This window comes from Hippocampus bargibanti, linkage group LG13 (assembly GCF_051943395.1).
Source record: "Hippocampus bargibanti isolate YZ-2025 linkage group LG13, ASM5194339v1, whole genome shotgun sequence".
Classification (NCBI taxonomy): Eukaryota; Metazoa; Chordata; class Actinopteri; order Syngnathiformes; family Syngnathidae; genus Hippocampus; species Hippocampus bargibanti.
Window position 1 is genome coordinate 15,736,516 of NC_142746.1, and position 20,136 is coordinate 15,756,651.

The window sequence follows — 20,136 nt, forward strand, 5'->3', positions numbered from 1 at the left end:
CATACCTCTCAAGTACACTTTACCGTCAAGGTATAATGTACGTTTACGTTTACTAGCGTCACAAATTTTGTTAGCTTCTTTTGAATATTTCTTCTGGCCTGAGGTTCTGTGCATCTATTTTGGAAAATGATATGCAAATGAACGACCTTATAAGGCTCGGGAAAGTCCGAAGCACAAAGCAGGCTTCTGATTGGCTGCCGTGTCAAATATGCAAATTTCAACTGCAGGTAGCCTATCTCTGTGTGCATGGCAACGATATACGTGTACTGTTTGCGCGTGAATGCGAAGGCGTCCGTGATGAGTTTGTAGAGCTGCGCGGTTAGAACAATCCATCCATGATTTTGCGTAGTTTAACACAAGTAGATATTATTGAGCTTGAGTATTTCGTTGTGTGATAATATGTTTTGAATGTTGAAAGTGATTCCATTTTTCAATAAATGTTGATTTCGATAACTTTGCATCTTCGGTTGAAACTTATTAAAAACAGACCCAATCTTGATAAATCACAGTATCCTCCCAGTATCTGCGAAATAGTATGTAAATGCCATCTCTTGCATATTCCTTGAGACAAATTTATTAACTGATAAGGGCTATTTTTCACATTTGAAAGACAGTTAATAAATTGGGTTGTAGTGTTCTTACTGTTTACATTTAATGCTTTAGGTTTAGTATATCCGGCCCAAACACTCCCTCCAAATGCTCCTGGCCTGGCCCCTGTGTCAAATATTTTGCCAGCAGAGAAGGCTTTGCAGGCCTTGACCGTCCGCCACTGTCCAAATGTTTTGCCAGAACAACACACAAGCTTATAAATGACATTTATTATTATTATTATTATTATTATAAGTTTTTCAAGCGAGTCCAATTTCTCAGCAGTTGAAATATTTAATTTCTTTTCACCAAAAAACAAATTCATGAACTGTTTCCGGTGTCCGACAAGTCCTGATTTCACAGTGATTCTAATTGAGGTAGTGGACAACTGCTTCTAAATTTGTTTGTAAGAGACGTTTACTACTTGGACCCTCTTGTGTACTGAACCGTGGTAACCAAAACATTAAAATACACCTCAGTATGCACGTAGTTGAGTGCTATTCCACTGTCAGTGACTGAATCTAAATAGTAATGCATTATACAAAAAAGAAGAGTAAATAAAGTTTGTGTTTTGTGTGCATGCCTAATATTGTGGGCAGTGAGTGTATTTCTAAATAAAGACAAACACGTTGGCTCTTAATGGCCTGTGCAGCAGATGGCCTGCTATAGATAACGATCCAGACTATTTACTGTAATCTTAGCTTGAAACGATGCTGTAACCGAGGAGGACAGCACGCAAAAAAAGAATACTTTTACAGGCTTTGGGTCTGATAATAAAGAAGTTTGAAGCTTTAGAGAATTACATCTTAATTATAGTTTGACTATAGCTGAATTGCTGATAAATATCTGCGGTCAAATGGTGCACATTGAAGTGTGTGTAGAAGAGCAAGTAAGCGTCATGGTAGTGAGGAAGCAGCCTGCTACATTGTAAACACGAGCCGTTCATTTGGCCAGCTGTGTCGTACAGTTAACTGGAGGAATGAGCACGCCATGAATGGCTTCCTCTGTGCGACAATGGCTGCAGCTGGTCAGAGGTCTATATACAGACTGCGCTGTGTGTGTATGTGTGCTACAAAAATGATACGGGAATGTGCCGATATTCCAAAGTCAAAAATAATTCAAGAGGTTCTTTCACTAGACAAGTCTTGAAAGAAATCCCATCAAATGAGGCATTAATGTGATGCAGTGGTTCAAGCAGATGAAAGACTTTTGCAATGGTTAGATCCTATTGGCAATTGGGTTGAGTTGTGGGAAAAGAAAGAAATTTGGGTAGTCTGTTCTAACAGTTTCCCTGTTTGATTGCTTTGAAAAAGTATTTACATCCTTTGAACAAACATGTTTAATTTTTTTTGACCTTACAACACGCCTCTGTTGTATTTTGTTCATCCTATGACATCATATAAAATCACAATAATAACAGTGAAGTTTTTATAATGGCAAAATAAGTTTAAAGGACAACCGACGTCACTTCTTTTTTCTTAACTGACATCAGAAAAAGTTTTATAGCATCTAAAATACCCAAAACACGCAACATATTTTTATTCAAATGCAAAACACCAATAAAAATGACTTAAAGTGTCCAAAATCTGCAAAAAATTGAGCTGCGAAGTGGCCAGTTTCAGAAGGTCCCACCCCCATGTTCGTGGTGTCACGCCAAGACGTCTTGCATCGCTGGAGAATCAAAACAATGGCTTCAGATTCGGAGAATATGCTTTCTTGTTACACATCCAGTTATGAATATGATTCAAATAGTTCTGAAGAGTAAAGCATACATGTTTGCAATCGATTAAAGAATTTATTCCATGTCATTTTGAGGTATCTGGACTGCAATGTAGCATCCCAGAAGAGAGGCAGAAAATGGCAACCATCTCCTGTGAGGAATGAATCAGCCCGTTTCCACAGGCTGATAAATTCCTTCCATGGAGCTTGGACGCCCTCTTCTGACGATTTTTGGGTGCAACACAAGGTTTTCAGACCAAACAAGTACAGCAAAATACATTGAAGTGATGGAAGGACTGCTACAATGTGTCTTTTTTCAGCCACCGCATATTAGCTATATGTGGTGGAATCTTATTAAAATACGCTCAGTAGAAGTCATTTGAAGGCATTTTACAAATTATGGACACAACTTGTCCGGAGACGTCGGTTGTCCTTTAAGAGGTAGGAATATTTTTCACGAACAGTTCCTGCAGATCCAAAGGCTAACAAGAAACAAGAAACACAGACATCAACATTTTGGTGTTTTATTTCAAGATTTATTATCTGCACATTATTTTTTTTTCATAATATTGCACTCAAACACATTATTGACTCCTATTAGGGTTTATTTCAGAATTCGGGCCAGAACCTCGATTGCTAGATGAGAAAGACAGACAAGCCATAGATGACCAATTCAGAAATAGACTTCTAAAATAAATACTTTACAGAGACAATGTATACCTTTTTTTTTACAATGGTATTCCTCAGAGAGACAGCGGGTACAGTCACAAATTATAGCTGCAATGAGCATACTTAATAAACATATTCACAAGCTTACGTGAGATGAGAACCTGGATATTGCCAGCGACCAAAATGGTATAAATATATTCCCGCATCCTCTCATCTGTCTTCGGGCAGTCAGTGGGGGACACCCTGAGCCAGTTGCCAGCCAGTCGCAGGGCACACAGAAACGAACAACCATCTGCAGTCACACTTGCACCTATGGTCAATTTGGAGTATTCAAACAGCCTGCCATGGATGTGTTTGGAATGTGGGAGGAAACCAGAGGACCCAGAGAAATCCCACTAAAGCACGAGGAGAACATGCAAACTCCACACATGAAGGCCGAAGCTGGAATTGAACCCACTACCTCTGCACTGTGAAGTCAACATGCTGGCCACTCAAATTCCGGGCCGCCTACTATTATTTTTCCCTTTAAAAATAGGAAGTCCCTTTATTGAAGAATGGCATTGACGCGGAAAGAATCCGACCTCAGAGGTACATTTGAAAAAGTTGTGAAGATGGCACTCGATTGAGTGAACAAACATTATTGGTGTCAAATGAAAATAGTCTCATCTGTTGTAGGCCTTCTTGCTTCAGAGAACCAGTTAAGTGTTAAGCGCAGCCTCAACGTGTGGGAACGATCCAAATTGTTGGCGTCACCATTATGGAGCTCACTCCAAATTCAAGGCTAGAATTCCCTTGCTTCTTCAAACTGCTTGTGGTAATCCTCTTCCTGAGGGTTGTCGCGACACTTTTGTCCATTGTTTGGTGGTCTTGCCTCATTATAACGACTCCAGTCTCCTTTGCATATGATCCAGGGCAAGATGTCCACTTTGTAGTGCAGGTCAGCCGAGAACTCTGTACTGATAAGATTGGGTGTTCCCGCGCCTTTACCTCGTGTGATGAGCTTCATATTGTCATCGTAGCAGCAGTGCTGTGCAGCCAGTGTGGTGGACTCCAGTGTCAGTATGGAGCGAATGCAGTAACGGGCCGTGGGCTTATAAATGTCCAGTTTCTCTTTTGGTCCGCTGGCATCTTTCCAGCGGAATTTTTTGCGTGAGGGAGCGTCGTGCACATTGGCAGTGCTATACGCTACCTCGGTTGGGTATGAACAAGGGCAGCTGGGAAGGTCATTGGCCACCTTCGTCATGTATTTCTTCAAGAAGTCACTTTTGCAGTTCATCCATCGCTCGCAGCTGTCTGTGTCTAGAAAGTATGGAGATACTTTAAAATCGCTGAATCTTGTTGCAGTAGTGGAAGATAAAAAGAATAAATACAGATAATGTTACAGTGCGAGACTGCAACACTGAATTGATGAAGTGGTTCTGAGAAAGTGGGAACATACAAATGATGGAGTACTAAAAGAGAAACATACCGACACCAAAGAGCTCAGTGGCATTGAAATCATCTGTTCCTGCAAGCAGGCTCACTTCAGTCGCTGCTGTCTTGAAGGCATCTTCAATACCTAAGTAAAGAGTGAAACTGATTATCTCATGGCCAATAATACTGAATGTTAAGCGTTATCATCAGGGAATGTAAAAAAATACAATTCAAGAGCTAACTTTTCCCCCTCCAAACGCACAGTTCGACAAAAGTATAACGTTATAAAGTCAACCCGATAATGCCGACATTAAGCATGTACCTGGACAGTTTGGCATATCACACGTTCTGGACTCAGTGGCAGTACAGGCATAACCGCAAGACCTGGTTCTCTTCTGGTTGCCATTTCCACAGGTGACACTGCATAGTGACCAGTTACTCCAGTCCCCCTCCCCATCCATGTAGTCTGAATTGGAAATAAAATTGATAAGGACATTTATATAGGTCACATGCTGAACTTGAACTCTACTAGCTAGCCTCACTAAGACTTTGTATTAAGTCGGGTACCACATGAGAGAGGAAGGCCGGTGTGGTTTCAAGATTCTTTTTTTCCTCCAGAAAAAAAACAACAAAACTTCCCAATTCTGTATGAATTGTGTTGTAATGACTAATGGAGGATTGTAATATAAGTATTTAAAGGACAACTGGCGTCTCCGGACAAGTTATGTCCATAATTTGTAAAATGGCTTCAAATGACTTCTACTGAGCGTATTTAACAAAGATTCCACCGCATATAACTATATTTTACGTTTTAAGACTCATGCTGAATATTCCGGAAGTCTTGTTTTTGAGTTGGTGACGAGTCCGTACGTTACATCACTGAAGGAACGCCCCGAAAAAAGGACACATTGTAGCAGTCCTTCCATCATGTCAATGCATTTGGCTGTACTTGGCTGGTCTGAAAATTTCGTGTAGCACCAAAAAAAGAGGCAGAAGAGGGCGACAAAGCTCCATGTAAGGAATTAATCAGCCTGCGGAAACGGGCTGATTAATTCCTTACAGGAGCTTTGTCGCCATTTTCTGCCTCTTTTTGTGCTACATTTCCCGCCCCCAGATATCACAAAATGGCATGAAATATTTTTTTTAATTGATTGCAAACATGTATGCTTTCCTCTTCAGAACTTTTTGAATCATATTCATAACTGGATGTGTAACAAGAAAGCATATTCTCCGAATCTGAAGCCATTGTTTTGATTCTCGAGCAAGGCAAGACGTCTTGGCGTGACGTCACAAACTGGGGCGGGACCTTCTGAAACTGGCCACTTCCGGGTTCAATTTGAAGTAGTTTTTGGACTCTTTAAGTCATTTTTATTGGTGTTTTGCATTTGACTAAAAATATCATACTGCGTGTTTTGGGTATTTTAGATGCTGTAAAACGTTTTTCTGATGTCAGTGATGAAACAAAAAAGTGACGTCGGTTGTCCTTTAAGTCATGGCAAAGAGCAGTGTGCATATGTGCGTGTGTGTGTGTGTGTGTGTGTGTGTGTGTGTGTTCAGTCAGTGAGTGGAGTAACACATCGATTTAGCAAATTCCATCAATGATTTCCGACATTAAGCTCTGCATTTCCAAGTAGAGGCACACCCTGGACACCATTTAGTTGCACTATCCGTGATCCATCCGATTGAAAACGGAAAGTGAATTTGCAAGAAATCCTCTTTAAGTCCAATTATCGTTGAGCACATGGCGGTAATGGGCATACATGGAAACGGTTAGACTCAGCTCTTCATCTGCGCAACCGCGTGCAAACACAGATCTCACTGACATGCTTGTGTGGAAAGCAGCCCTCCGTCAATGAGGAGAATTAATGTGGGCATGTTGGGATGGAAGTATTTCTGGCCAGGGTCCAAACCCTCTTACGGACGAGACCCCCACCACTTGCCATCTGCCGCTCGTTATAAGCAGATAGACACCCAGTGTTCCTTCCTTACCCTTGCAATGGGATATTAGACAGCAAGTGTGACCCAAGACCACATTTGAATCCTGATGTAAAAATTCCTAAATTTGGAACCAGCAACTTGTCGCTTGAGAAATTTCAATTCCTTCCAAACTGCTGCTGGGTGGGGATCAAGCAAGGCCAGCTGCATGGGGCATGACCACCAGTTTTTCACATTCAAAGGATCTTTTTTTGTATATGTGTATTTCTGGCCAATATGCAAAATCAATGTCCATATAAGACAGGACTGCTAGACGTGTTTAATTGTTGTGTTGACAATCGGATTGATTAAAGGTTTGCTATATGTATGTATGAGTTCATATATGGGATCCAAAAGCATTGGGCATAGATGTGATTTCACTAGAAGCCAGCAACTAGCCGAGGACACAATTATTGTATCCCTTTAAAAGAGTTTCCATTTTCATTTACATTCAATGTATAATGGGCAGAAGCAAAGTTTTTGCTTTGGATATTGCCAATGGCATATCATTTATCGAGAACACAGACTGTGTTTCACCCGGGAGAACCCATCAGTTTCAGGATCTGAGATCTACTTTTGATATTGTTGTCATGTTGATGTTTCTTTTTTCTTACCAAAATGGTACATCAATGTAGCATTTCCAGAAACGTTCCAGGTAGAAATGGGAGGGAAAATAAATTTTTGGGTTGTGTCTAGATATTGACCCTCACTGACTTAACCATCTCCGAGAGGTCTGAAGGTTGGTCACTTCCCTGCCTGTTCATGTCAAACCAAGTTAAGATTAAAATACGTTGACGACAGTGATACACTCGAAACATTAGACATGGACATGGGTTTATGGGTTTGACAAGAAAATACTGTAAAGTGACACACCTAACCGCTTCACTAAAAGTGAGAGCAGATGAATTGACATTTTACATAGCAGCCACATTCTTCTTCTACCGCATTGGTTTGGGCATGCCATGACTCGGACTGAATGCATACTGCAAGTGTAAATTCTTCCACAGCTGATTTATGTCTGGGGTTACTCTTGGAGGGTGTTTCGGGCTGGGGTGTGGCAGCCCAACAGTGCTTTTGGCAACTATTCCTGCTGCTCAACTTTGATGATAAGAAGCATTTCAATTGTGTCACCTAGTGAGTTCGGCACTACGGAGGAATCTGTCTCATAAGGGTGTTAAAAGCTTTCAAGCAAGAGCTGCCAAAAAGCCTGGCCAGGGATAGCAGCTCTTGTTATGGTGACAGCCTGAATCAGCAAATCTGTAAATTATAGATCTTACATCAAACCATGGCCAAATTTGGACACGCTAGACCATGAATTTTACCGTAAATATTCTTTGTCAGACCTACTGATGTGCTTCTCACCATATTCCGTTTGGGGTTTGCCTCTGTCTCCTGTGCCACCTCTCCGGTCCCAATCCACCGGCGGCCTCAGGAAATTACTATCGTCGTTGTCGCTTCGGAAGGGGTGATCATGCTCTTTCGCTTGAGTGGTGGAGGAAGTGCGAGGCCACCAGTTTCTCCAGTTAGGAGAAGCCCAGTTGGGTTTATTCTCCTTGCGGTGGCCTTTTTCTGGCTCGTGTGCCTCCAATCCATCCACAACCTCAATTGTCACCTTCCATAAAAAGAAGAAAGACAGTTTCAGAATCATGCTGACTTCTCTTTTCTTAGGAGTGGTAGGAGCCATTAAATGGTGCATGATCATTAAGGCTTGTCTCGACCCCGCCCCGATCTCGCCAATGAGATTTCAGCATGTCATCCAGGGTGAAAATTGAATTTCCCCTCAGGCGAATTTTATTCAAGTTTCCTCTCCTCAACCAAACGGGTCAACTGGGTGCAAAAAGGTGACACCTCCTGATATCCATGCCCCCCAACCTCAACTTCCCTCCCCCTTTCTGTACAAACACATGTGTCTCCCAGATGAGCAAGGACCAGCACCCTTGCCCCTCAGCCACCCTCCCACCTCACTGGCTCTCTCCACCTAAATACAAAGTTCAAAGGGCCCCTCAGCCTCCTCCAGACCATGAAAGCCAGATGAATCCCAGGATCAAAGACCCCCGCCTCCTCCCCCTCTTCTCCCATAGCCTCACGCCCTTGCTCGATTGGTGGCTCTTCTCTCTTCCCACATCTTGAGACGCTAATACACTTTGTTCGGCCTCGGACTTAGTGGCGATGTTTGCAGGAAAATGAAGGGACCCCCTTGCTAGATTGAAACAGGAGAATCATTTCAACATAGCAGTGGTTAGCCGGCCATCTGCACCCAGAGGAACTGATGGATGAGGCCTCGCCACAAATTTACATAAGCCGCCAGCTGCCTTCCAGCATGAGGTTGAGCGGCAGGGTATTGCTGACAAATGTCTGCCTTTCAGTTGTCATTATGATGGACGTGAGACCTCAAAGTCTACCCTTAACTTGATTCCATCCCAGGAAGCGGCATAGAGGGGGAGGTGGAGGAAGGCATTGGAAGAAAGGGGGATCAGTGATGTGCACCAAACTATTCTCCATCTTCCTGCTCACGCTTCCTGTCCTGACTGCTTGAGCAGCCATGTCTCACAAGTGGGTGAAAGCATGAAAGCAGCGGGGCAGGTGCACAGTCACACATGATCACCTGTATGTTGGGATTTTGTCCATTGATATCAGCGTTGGAGAGGTCAGGGAAATTCTGCAAATCCAGGATAAAAGACCCAGGGCCATCTTTGTGGACGTCACTGCCAGTGCCTGGCACCCACGGAAGGGCGGAAGACCGATGGGTCAAACGACGCTCCACACCAGACCGCCAGGATCCTTCAGGAGTCCGTTGGCCCAATGAGCTGCTTTTTGCTTGGATGACGTTCTGCCAAAGGGGCGAAAGGAAAACATTATATTGGTGTATTGGTTTGTGAAGCCCTGACACAAGACACCTTTACTACCCTTTAAATGTCAGGTGTGAATGAGAAAAACAACCTCTGAATTTGTGACTTGGCATCAGCACATCCAACAATATTAAGGACTGATCTCCCATGTTGACATGAAGTTCATGTGTACATTGCCAATGCCATAAATATCTCTCAACTGTGTGAGCTCCAAACAGTGGAGTCAGCAATTGTAGCCTGCTTCAGCCAAAACATAATCTGCATAAATCATCTGTCTAACAACTGCTTTCAGTGTCTTTTGGACTAAATGCGTGTCCTGTTTTAACCCATAGAGAATGGTGATATTTTGACACCGTAATTTCACAGCGCACACGTATATAGGATGCTCCAATGCTATCCAAAATACCAACTTGGGTAAAATTTACGGTTTTCCATTACAGGGTTTGCATAGACAACCCAAATGAAACATTGCAAAATCATAATTTGGAGGGCAAATTCTTCAAAAATGACTTATTAATCAGAGAAACAGTCACAGATAGGCTGTAATCTAAGTAAATTATGCTGTACCAATGTTATATTTGGTTATGGTTCATTTATTCCAGCCCTTTGTTTGTGTGGCTGGGTTTGAAGCCCCAAAACATGTGACAACAGTGCTGTACGGTTGCGGTGGCCAGTCACATACAAAGTGTTAGCTCTGCCACATTGTACTCACCATAATAGCCTCTGTTGGAGCTATTTGTGTCCAACAAAGATGCCTTCTGGGCCGGGTACTATACTATAGGTAACAGTACTATCAGATGAGCTTGCACGGCATGGATGGATGGCTTATAAATGTATGTAACTTTAATTTTACTGTGAAGAGAAATGTTCAACTCCATTAAAACAAGCTTACTTTGCAAAGGGGGCGGATAAAATAAGTGATTTAAAATGATTAGCAATAATTCATTGTATTCTTTGGTCGATTATATTTTGGTGTTGTTTTATTGAATGTGCGATTAACTTGCAATGGACAGGCAGAGGTCAAAATGCTGCTTCTCCAGCAATACAATACAATACAATACATATTGATTTTTATAACGCTTTAACAAAGGGCAGATGGACCTGATGCCAAAAAGAGACTGACATTTTATGGTGACAATGTCTTATTAGATATCTCTGTTGTGCTGTGTTCAACATATATTTAGTTAATGTCCACGTACTTGACCTTTTTGTGACAAGAAAAGCACAAGCACTCTTTAACATACTACTGTATTTTACAATTACATCCAGTCTTTGCACTCTTTCATTGAACAACCTCTTATCACTCTAAATGCTGGAAGAACGGTCATTTAGATTCTAAATGTGTTCGAATTGCATCCAGATGAAAATTTTATGACTCTGAATTATAATACCCATCTCCACAGTAATCACTAGGATGAACCCTCCTTTTTAAACATTGTACTTCATATGACACTCTTCATTACAGTTCGCAAATCAGAGAACTGTTAACAGTGCTGCATGTATTCTTTTTTAACTATTTAATAATCAAGATTTTTACTCTGTTGCTAACTGTTTTTCTTCAAACATGAGCAGACGTCATGCTTCCTATGCAATTGCCGTAATTTTATCAAACTAATTGCGTCACAATTGCGTCATGAAACCCGACAAGAGTGTTTGCGGGTTAAATCCCTCATTATCCAGTGTAATCGGAACCAGACGTCATTCTGTTGTCAGATGCTGTGTTACACGTGGCATACAGATGATCTAATGCCACTTCCAATTTAGATGATCTCATGTTAGACATTAAAATATTCCCCCACTTCCCATGCTTCAGTTGTGTTGTTGCACTGTTTAGCTTTAATACCATAACACCCTTCGATTTATGCATGTCTCATCTGAAATATTATGCAGACAGTAAACTGGGCTCTTTGGACAGACTGCCAGTTTTTGATGCAAGCTGTAAAAACTTCAAGTAAAAGCAATATTTAAACAATTTACTGTACAAACTAAAGATACACTAGTCTGGCGATGTGAGCATCCATCTGAATGGAAGCAGTCACTAAATCGACATGCCACACAATCAAGAACATAATATATTTTGATGATGGATCGATATTATAATGGCGATCGATGGATCGATCGTCATTATAATAGGACAATATCGAGGACAATATTTTCATACAATAAACATTCACGAATTATCCAAAACTATTATTTGAATAGAAATTAACTCACAAATTGTTATTTTTATTTTTTTATTTACTTTAGTTTGATCTTTTCATTCTCATGCATGTGGCAACCAATCGTTATTGGGCCATTCAAATTTTTCAGTTTACTCTTCAAGGGCAGAAAAGGTGGAGACCGAATGTCTCTGTTCAAATCGCATTCTGGGATGCATCATTCTTCACAATTAGGTGTGGAGTGAAACATATTACAGTCTTATATAAATAACGAACGGGGTTGTTAAACTATTTGAGGGAATTAAATTACCTTTAATTCAAAAGTACAAATGTGATGGGCAAACCGCAAATTATACACAAATTCAGGATTTCAGCAAATAGGCAAAAAAAAAAAAACAAGTTGGAAAATATGAGCGAATTACTCATAAGAAAGGAATTACGTCTGAGTTGTGTAACCTCCATCACTTCCTGATAGTGTCAAAATGAGCACCACTCTCTTTTCCAGATGAGCCTCAATGGGAACTGAAAGGAAAAACACGTTGTTTTCTCATTTGCCTCTAATATAGTCCAGAGTCAGAAGCAGATTAAAAGTGGTTTAAAATAATAATAATAATAAATGAAATTCCGGCTACACTCCACTTGCCAACAGGCTCATGCAATCCTCCTCAATGAGCCGTGAACTTTAATTTGGAGATCAAAAGTGACACGGTCCCTCAGTTCATCTGGGCCCCCCAGGGTGTCACCCCCATACTCTGAAAAGCCATGAATGAACACATGCCCACATAAGCCACCCTCCCCTCACACCCCCTTACTTTTTTACTCCTGTTCTTTTCCCGCTTCCTTTTTTTCCACTTGGTGACGGCTGCTTAAAGGGGCATGTCTCTATTTTCAATTGAGAACAAGTCATCCCCCCCTACCTCCCCACCCACGGGAGGTTGGCAGGAAATGAAGGCAGTTGCACACTGTGCCAGATGCTTCTCAACACTGCACTCACGTAGGCGGAAAACAAAACGATCATGCCCTGTCACACAAGTCATTCTTTGGTTACATGTGTAATGCAGTGTGAATGTAGAAAAAAAATACACAAAATAAAATTGGAATTGAACTCTTTAAGATGTTTATAAATGCAACAATCAAGGAAATACAGTACATTTGACCCCCCCCCCCCCAAAAAAAAAAAAAAAAAAAAAAGCAAACTGCTGGTGTTCTGTTCCGTAGCCAAGGGGCACTGGGCCGTGCCACAGCATCAATGAACTTCATAGCAGTGCGGCAAATATGGCAAATCGTTTGATTCCTCTCCAAGTGGTCCTTTCTTGAGGCATGAAAAATGTCCCCAAGGGCGTCTTCTATGTGACATGAAGCTCTGGTGCCGCCATGATACCAGTTTTTTTGTTTAGAATCACAAGAGCGTGAGATTTGACCAAGACTTGTGAGGGCCTTGACGAGATTTGGTCAGGGAGATGTGTTGCGATGCAACAGATTGCCAGTGAAAGAGAGGTCTTTAACCTTCCTGTTAACCTTTGTTCTACAATATCACGCAACCGTTTTAAACTGCAACACTGCAGGTGCAGGAAGCCACATTGGTGTTTCTCTGAATGGCATTTTCAATTTGACACTTTGGAATGTCAATGCACCTATTGGGTTGTGACAAGCCTCTCCCAGAAATTACCTCATCGTTCCCTGTGGTGGACCACTGGAGCATGTCCACACAGTGGGGGAGTCTTAAAACCGTGTATGTCCCCCCATCCCAAAAAAAATACAGCAGATAAACTCTTATTGATACATACTTAGCAAAACAAAATATATGGATGATAGATTGAAGAAAAATCAAACGACATTTATCCAAAGGACGCGAGTAGTTTATATTTATTTTATTTTTGCAAGGTGGGGCTACTCCCTCCACCCTGTCCGCCCAATCAAACAGTTGGCAGTGTGTCAAATACTCCACACATTCTTGAAATATTTCCGTAGCTGTGCATGTCTTCACATCCAGCTGAACATAGGCTTTCTGTGATGGTACTAACAGTGAAGTCACGTTACAACATTATCCGTAAGTTAGGGGAAACTTTATTTTAATTCATTCAGTGCTATTTACCGTAAGCTTTTATTGGTGATGGTGGGGGCGGTTACCACTTCATAAGTTATCAGTCCTCATCCATCATTTGGATGTGAAGAAAATAAATGTTTGGTTGCACGCTAAAAATATATGAACAAGTAGCTTGAGGATGCGAAACACTCGCTAAAAAGCCTGTTGATCCCATACCCGTCCTAACCTCTGGGTGAGGACCGACGGTTCTACTGGAGTATGTTTCCCTTCTACCGCTGTTAAAATAGATTAGAGCATCTCTTGAGAGGTGACATGTTGACAAATGTTCCCTGTGTGAAATTTGCAGAGAGCCATATTGTTAAAAGCAAACAAAAAGTTGGCACGTGTCCAATTACACTGGTGAGCAAATTATAGATTTTTAATCAGAGATGCAAATGATTTATTACTTACTCACTGATTTTGTTTTCCAAGAGCACACCAGGTTTTCATATAAATTATAATGACAACATCTATTCATTCATTATCTGATCCGCTTATCCTCACTCCTGAAGCGGGCGTGCCAAAGCTGATCCCAGATATCTTTGGGCAGCAGGTGGGGCAGGTGAGGAATACCATGAACTGATTACCAACCATTGTGGGAGAACCACTGCTGACAAACAACAATTCACACTCACACTCACGCCGAGGGACAATTTGGAATGTTCAATCATCCTGCCATGCATGTTTTGGAAACCGGAGGACCCAGAAAAAAATCCACGCAGAACCGTGGAGAACATGCAAACTTCACACAAAGAGGCTAAAGCTGGTATTGAATCTCCCCCCAACCCCACCGCCTGAAGACAGCTGGGTGTGTGTGTGTGTATATATACAGTAAAGTCTCGTTATATCGATATTCAAGGGAGTCTGAAAAAATATCGATATAACCGGGACTATCGATATATCCGACCCTGTTTGCATGTAATTTTCTCCGTGCGTGCATAGAAATAGTATCGATATAACCGGGACTATCGATATATCCGATATCGATATAACGAGACTTTACTGTATATATATATATATATATATATATATATATATATATATGTGTGTGTGTGTGTGTGTGTGTGTGTGTGTGTGTGTGTGTGTGTGTCTCCACTGCGAGACTAATAAAGGCAAATCCAATCCAATCCGATATAGTATATGAATAAGAATCAGAAAGCCTTTAATAGTCCCACAATGGGGAAATGTGCATATATTTATATGTATATACTGTATATACACACATGCATGTGTATATGTGTGCACAGACAAGTGTTTGAGGCTCACAACTACGACATATATAGCAACTAGCTCGATTAGAATTTCTGTAGAAGTTTGGAAGACAAAAGGAGAGTGAGGGATGCATTTTCAGGGTCCAACTCTGACCCGTCTAGCTCATCACCCAAAACGACAGTGATGTGTGGATGATGACAGAGAAACGCCCCTGGCAAGCATTTAACCCCCCCAGGACAACAACAGGGGGTGTGTCTGCCTTGGGTTTGGAGCAGGTGACCCCTGACCCTGCGTGCTTACTGAGTGACTGACTGCCATCCCCGAGGGACACCCTCGCTTCCGTGCATGTGTCAACACTCTCCTATTTGATCAGACCCACATGTGAAGACCCCCGCCATCACCGGACTTACCTCGCTCCGATCCAGGCTCAGGCTGACGTTGGCCGGTGGTAGCGGGCTGCTCTGCAGCACGGTGATGTGCAATGTGAGGAGGAGAAGTCCCAGGAGCAGCAAGAGCTCTGCAGCCAGCCGCAACATCCTCCTGACACGGCCGCCCTTTGGAGCGTCAGAGGTCGCAGCGGCCCCGCCTCCGCCCGGTGAAGAGGCTCCGATCTCCGGATCTGCCGGGGACGAGGAGCCGCAACACCACTTCGGAGCCACTTCGGGAATTAGAAACGCAAAAAGTGAGGGGAAAAGGATCGACGCAGCCCCCCAAAAGTCCAAAGTTTACTTGGGGAAAGGGAGGTTGTGCAGATCTGGCGGACTTTCCCCTAAATAAACAATTAACTGTTTGTACTTGGAGAGAAACACACGTGTGCGTCTGCTGGTTCGGATCCAGTTCGTGCGGTGGGCTGCAGCATCAACTCCTTAATTCAACACGTGTTATCCTCAATGTCACTTAAGAAACGTTCCGCGTTCGTCCGCATCCTGAGCCCGAGGATGACTTGGCCACGCAACAAGAGCCGTTTGGATCAGAACCAAACAAGTTCCCTAAAGATGTTTTCGACCTCTCGAGTCCACGCTCGCGTGTTCCGCTCTTTTCAAAAAATCTTCCATACTGGTGGCCCGGTGAGAAAGAGGAAGGTGGGGGATGCACGTTGAAAGACTTTCTCACACCTCACGGTGTCCAACGGGAGGAAGGGGATCAGACACGGAGCAAACTTGCACGGCACGTTTGACTTTAGGGCTCTTGAGTGACTTTTATACTGCACACCCCAGCCTCCTCCAACCGCCTTCCACGAGGCGCCCTCCCATGTTAACTCTTTGAGCCCCTTCTTGGCTCAACTCAACATCAACTCAAAACCACGTAGAAAACACTTTCCTCCTTCGTTTGGAGCAGTCTAAAATGCTTATTAGGAAAACTACTTCAATCAGCCATTGCCCAAATTCACATGCAGGTGACTACTTGAACCTCTGAAAATATCAAAACATTTGGCAATGTATTTTGGATTTCATAAAAAAATAAGCCTTTTCCTCCCTATAAACGTAAACCGGGGGTTCTCACTACGTCGATCGCCATAGACCAGCCGATCTCCAAGGTACTACAGTACAGTATTGGCATGACAAAGTGATCTGACATTATCATGAACCGACGCTACACAAATAAAGTTTTTGTTGGTTAGAAAAAAATAGACGTCAGCCTATCTCCATCCCTTTCCTTGATTGGTACACCGTACAGCCAATCAGATTAAATTTCATAATTAGATACATTGCGGACTGAAACCACGCCCCCGAGCGCTGCAAAATTGAACGTTAACACAAGCTAGTCGCTAGTTACATCCTAATTTTCACTTGTTTTTTCACTCTTAGAAGTATGCTAGGGTATAAAAATGAGCGAGGGAGCTAAACCAAGTAAGAAGAAATAAAGTATCACTTTCATAAAGAACGGGAGTAGGACTTTTTTCACGATGACATTTTCAAGGTGCGTCTGTTTCGTCTGCCAGTAATAAGAAAAAAAATGCTTAATGACTGTAAAGTCCCAGATACGGTAGTGATTGGTTTGTTGTTTTTAGAGGTTGAGTAGAGATGGTCATGTGAATTTTTGAGTGACTATTCGTCGCTATTTTATGGGATTCAGCAACATTAAGCTTTTTTCAAAAACATACATTAAGCGTTTTGGACTGTCCTCTTCTTTCTCTTTTACATTTGTAGTTGCTTCAGCTTTTTTCGCCATAATAATTGTAGGGTAGTCCTGTACCATATGACAATGTGCACTTTTTATTGCATATTTAATTACTAGTGCTCTGATTTGTAGTCTGTCGCTGTGACAATTTTAACCAAAATTCGTCATATTTGTCGACTTTCTTTGTGTGTGTTTCTCGCAAGATTTATGGTTGGGGATTAAATTGTGCTCAAAATAAAACCCAATTGTGCTCCACTGCTTACTACAATCAGAATAAAAAGTGAATAGAAGGATCCTCTTCTTTACATGGAGGATAGGGTCCGAGCCGAGCTGTTAATTTCAAAACTCCACTAGTAACTGGTGCTTAAAGGACAACCTAGGACTCCGGACAAGTTGTGTCCATAATTTGTAAAATGGCTTCAAATGACCTCTACTGAGCGTATTTTACAAAGATTCCAACGCATATACAGTAAAGTCTCGTTATATCGATATTCAAGGGAGTCCGAAAAAATATCGATATAACCGGGACTATCGATATATCCGACCCTGTTTGCATGTAATTTTCTCCGTGCGAGCATAGAAATAGTATCGATATAACCGGGACTATCGATATATCCGATATCGATATAACGAGACTTTACTGTAGCTATATTTTACGTTTTAAGACTTGCGCTGAATATTCCGGAAGTCTTGTTTTTCAGTTGGTGACGAGTCCTCACCCTACGTCACTGAAGGAACGCCCCTGACCGAAAAAAGGACACACTGTAGAAGTCCTTCCATCACGTCAATGCATCTTGCTATACTTTGGTCTGAAAACATCGTGTAGGACCAAAAAGAGTCAGAAGAGGGTGACAAAGCTCCATGTAAGGAATTAATCATCCTGTGGAAACAGGCTGATTAATTCCTTACATGGCTTTGTCACAATTTTCTGTCTTTTTTGGGTGCGACATTTCCCACCCCTGATGCCTCAAAATGACACGGAATAAATTATTTAATCGATTGCAAACATGTATGCTTTCTTTTTCAGAACTATTTGAATCATATTTATTAATGGGTGAGTAACTAATCTAAAGCCATTGTTTTGATTCTCGAGCAAGGCAAGACGTCTTGCCACGAACATGGGGGCGGGACCTTCTATAACTGTCCACTTCCGGTTTCAAATTGAAGTACTTTTTTAGACACTTTAAGTCATTTTTATTGGTGTTTTGCAAATATGATAAAAATATCATACTGCGTGTTTTGGGTATTTTAGATAAAACATTTTCCTGATGTCAGTTAGGAAACAAAAAAGTGACACCGGTTGTCCTTTAAAGAGTTCATACTAAACAACAAATACCACAAGAAGATCCTCAATTCACTTGTGCATAGTTCCTTGGCATTGAGATGCCACATAGTACAAAAGCAATTGGTTATTTTTCATTGGTACAGAAGGAGATATTTCGATACCTCATATGGAATGTAAATGTGAATATATGCAAAGCGGGTCTTCTTGTTTTTTGCTTTGCACACTGAGAAAATAATATATCAATAGTAACACAGACACAGAAATCCTTTCATTTGATTTCGAGATGTATCTGGTCTGAACAGTAGGTGTGTTAGAATAACACAACCGGAAAATTTTAAATGAGCAGTTTTTCATGTTTATATACAGTACCAGGGGAGTGTGTTGGCCATCAGGAATTCTGACAGATTCCCGAACAGCGAGTCCCTTCTACGTTCACCTCGTCAGGGGCCAGTCCAACCCCAATGGTCCCTCCCAAAAGTCATCAAGATGCTACTATTCACAAACGATAAGTAAGAATTAATTGTCATTTAACGAGCGACTCATATTTATTGCCATTAGTTCATCCAAAGGCGCGCTCACCATTTGCCAAACAGGCAAAACATATCTTGACTTTACCTCGAAGCTTGCAACACTGCAGCCATCTTATGTTGCTGTCTTATTTGGGCCAGACGTAGCATAGCTGTCTGAATCGTGTACATCTCTCCTTTGTCTGCTTCACTTCAAAAATCACTTGCCACAATTGAAAGATCTCCCTCCAAATGGAAAGCAGAGCTCAGAGAGGAAGACTTTGGCTGCTTTGGACACAGTGGTGGACATCAAAGCATGGCAGAGTATCCCCCCTTTCGAATAGCAGCTACATGCCATTCCAATAAGTGTGGCCTATTTGGATGTGCAGTTCAAACGAGGGCTGGTGCAGGTTGCTCGCTGGGGCCTTGCCACCAGACATCTGGCTGCACAGATGTTTTGAATGCCACTCAAGAGCATTTGCCATTTGGGTTGAAGCTGAGGCCAGTTACAAGTGACTGCAGGCCAGTCTGGCTGCACGCACACAAGCGTTACTCGCATCACCTTTGAGTCAGCACACATTATTAGAGTCACAAGTAGAAGCTGTTGTATGTTGAATATAAAATGGATTTTACGGATTTGTCCTTTATGCACCAGCACACTCACACAAATTAAACAAGATATCATTGACAAGTAGACATTTGGCTTCAATTTCCAAGGTTTTAACACCTGCAATAAATAACAATATGGCTTATTTACTCTTTGCCTTGTTTTTAAAGGACAACCGACATCACTTTTTTGTTTCCTAACTGACATCAGAAAAACGTTTTATAGCATCTAAAATACCCAAAACACGCATGATGTTTTTAGTCAAATTCAAAACACCAATAAAAATGACTCAAAGTGTCTAAAAAGTACTTCAATTTGAAACCGGAAGTGGCCAGTTTCAGAAGGTCCCACCCCCATGTTCGTGGTGTCACGGCAAGACGTCTTGCCTTGCTCGAAAATCAAAACAATGGCTTCAGATTCGGAGAATATGCTTTCTTGTTACTCATCCAGTGATGAATATGATCCAAATAGTTCTGAAGAAGAAGGCATACATGTTTGCAATCGATTAAATGATTTATTCACTGTCATTTTGAGGCATCAAAGGTGCTACAATGTGTCCTTTTTTCGGTCAGGGGGCATTCCTTCAGTGACGTAGGGTGAGGACTCGTCACCAACTCAAAAAACAAGAGTTCAAAATATTCAGCGCGAGTCTTAAAACGTAAAATATAGCTATATGCGGTCCTTGCGATTGGCTGGCAACCAATTCGTGCCCGAAGATAGCTGGGATAGGCTCCAGCAACCCCCACGACCCTAATGAGGAATAAGCGGAATGGAAAATGGATGGATGGATTGGATGAAATGAACACCAACACTGTTTGTAAAGATTTTAAGTTGTGTATTTTAGGTGCACACTATCCAACCATCTATACATCAATTATCTATCTCACTTGTGCTCAGAGTAATGGGTGAGCTGGAGCCGACCCCAGCTGACTTTAACTGCTCGCCAGT

The 20,136-nt window shown here is 41.9% G+C and overlaps 1 protein-coding gene across 1 annotated transcript; it reads right to left on the reverse strand.

Annotated features, from left to right (window-relative positions):
* Positions 1–2,817: 2,817 nt before the first annotated feature.
* ism1 (isthmin 1) lies at positions 2,818–15,829 on the reverse strand. The gene is made up of 6 exons (XM_089012419.1): positions 15,080–15,829; positions 8,969–9,193; positions 7,726–7,975; positions 4,712–4,855; positions 4,445–4,534; positions 2,818–4,275 (listed from the first exon to the last, which is right to left on the reverse strand). The coding sequence occupies exons 1-6, from the start codon at positions 15,203–15,205 to the stop codon at positions 3,758–3,760; spliced, it is 1,353 nt and encodes a 450-aa protein (XP_088868545.1). The 5' UTR covers positions 15,206–15,829; the 3' UTR covers positions 2,818–3,757.
* Between the last annotated feature and the right edge of the window lie 4,307 nt (positions 15,830–20,136).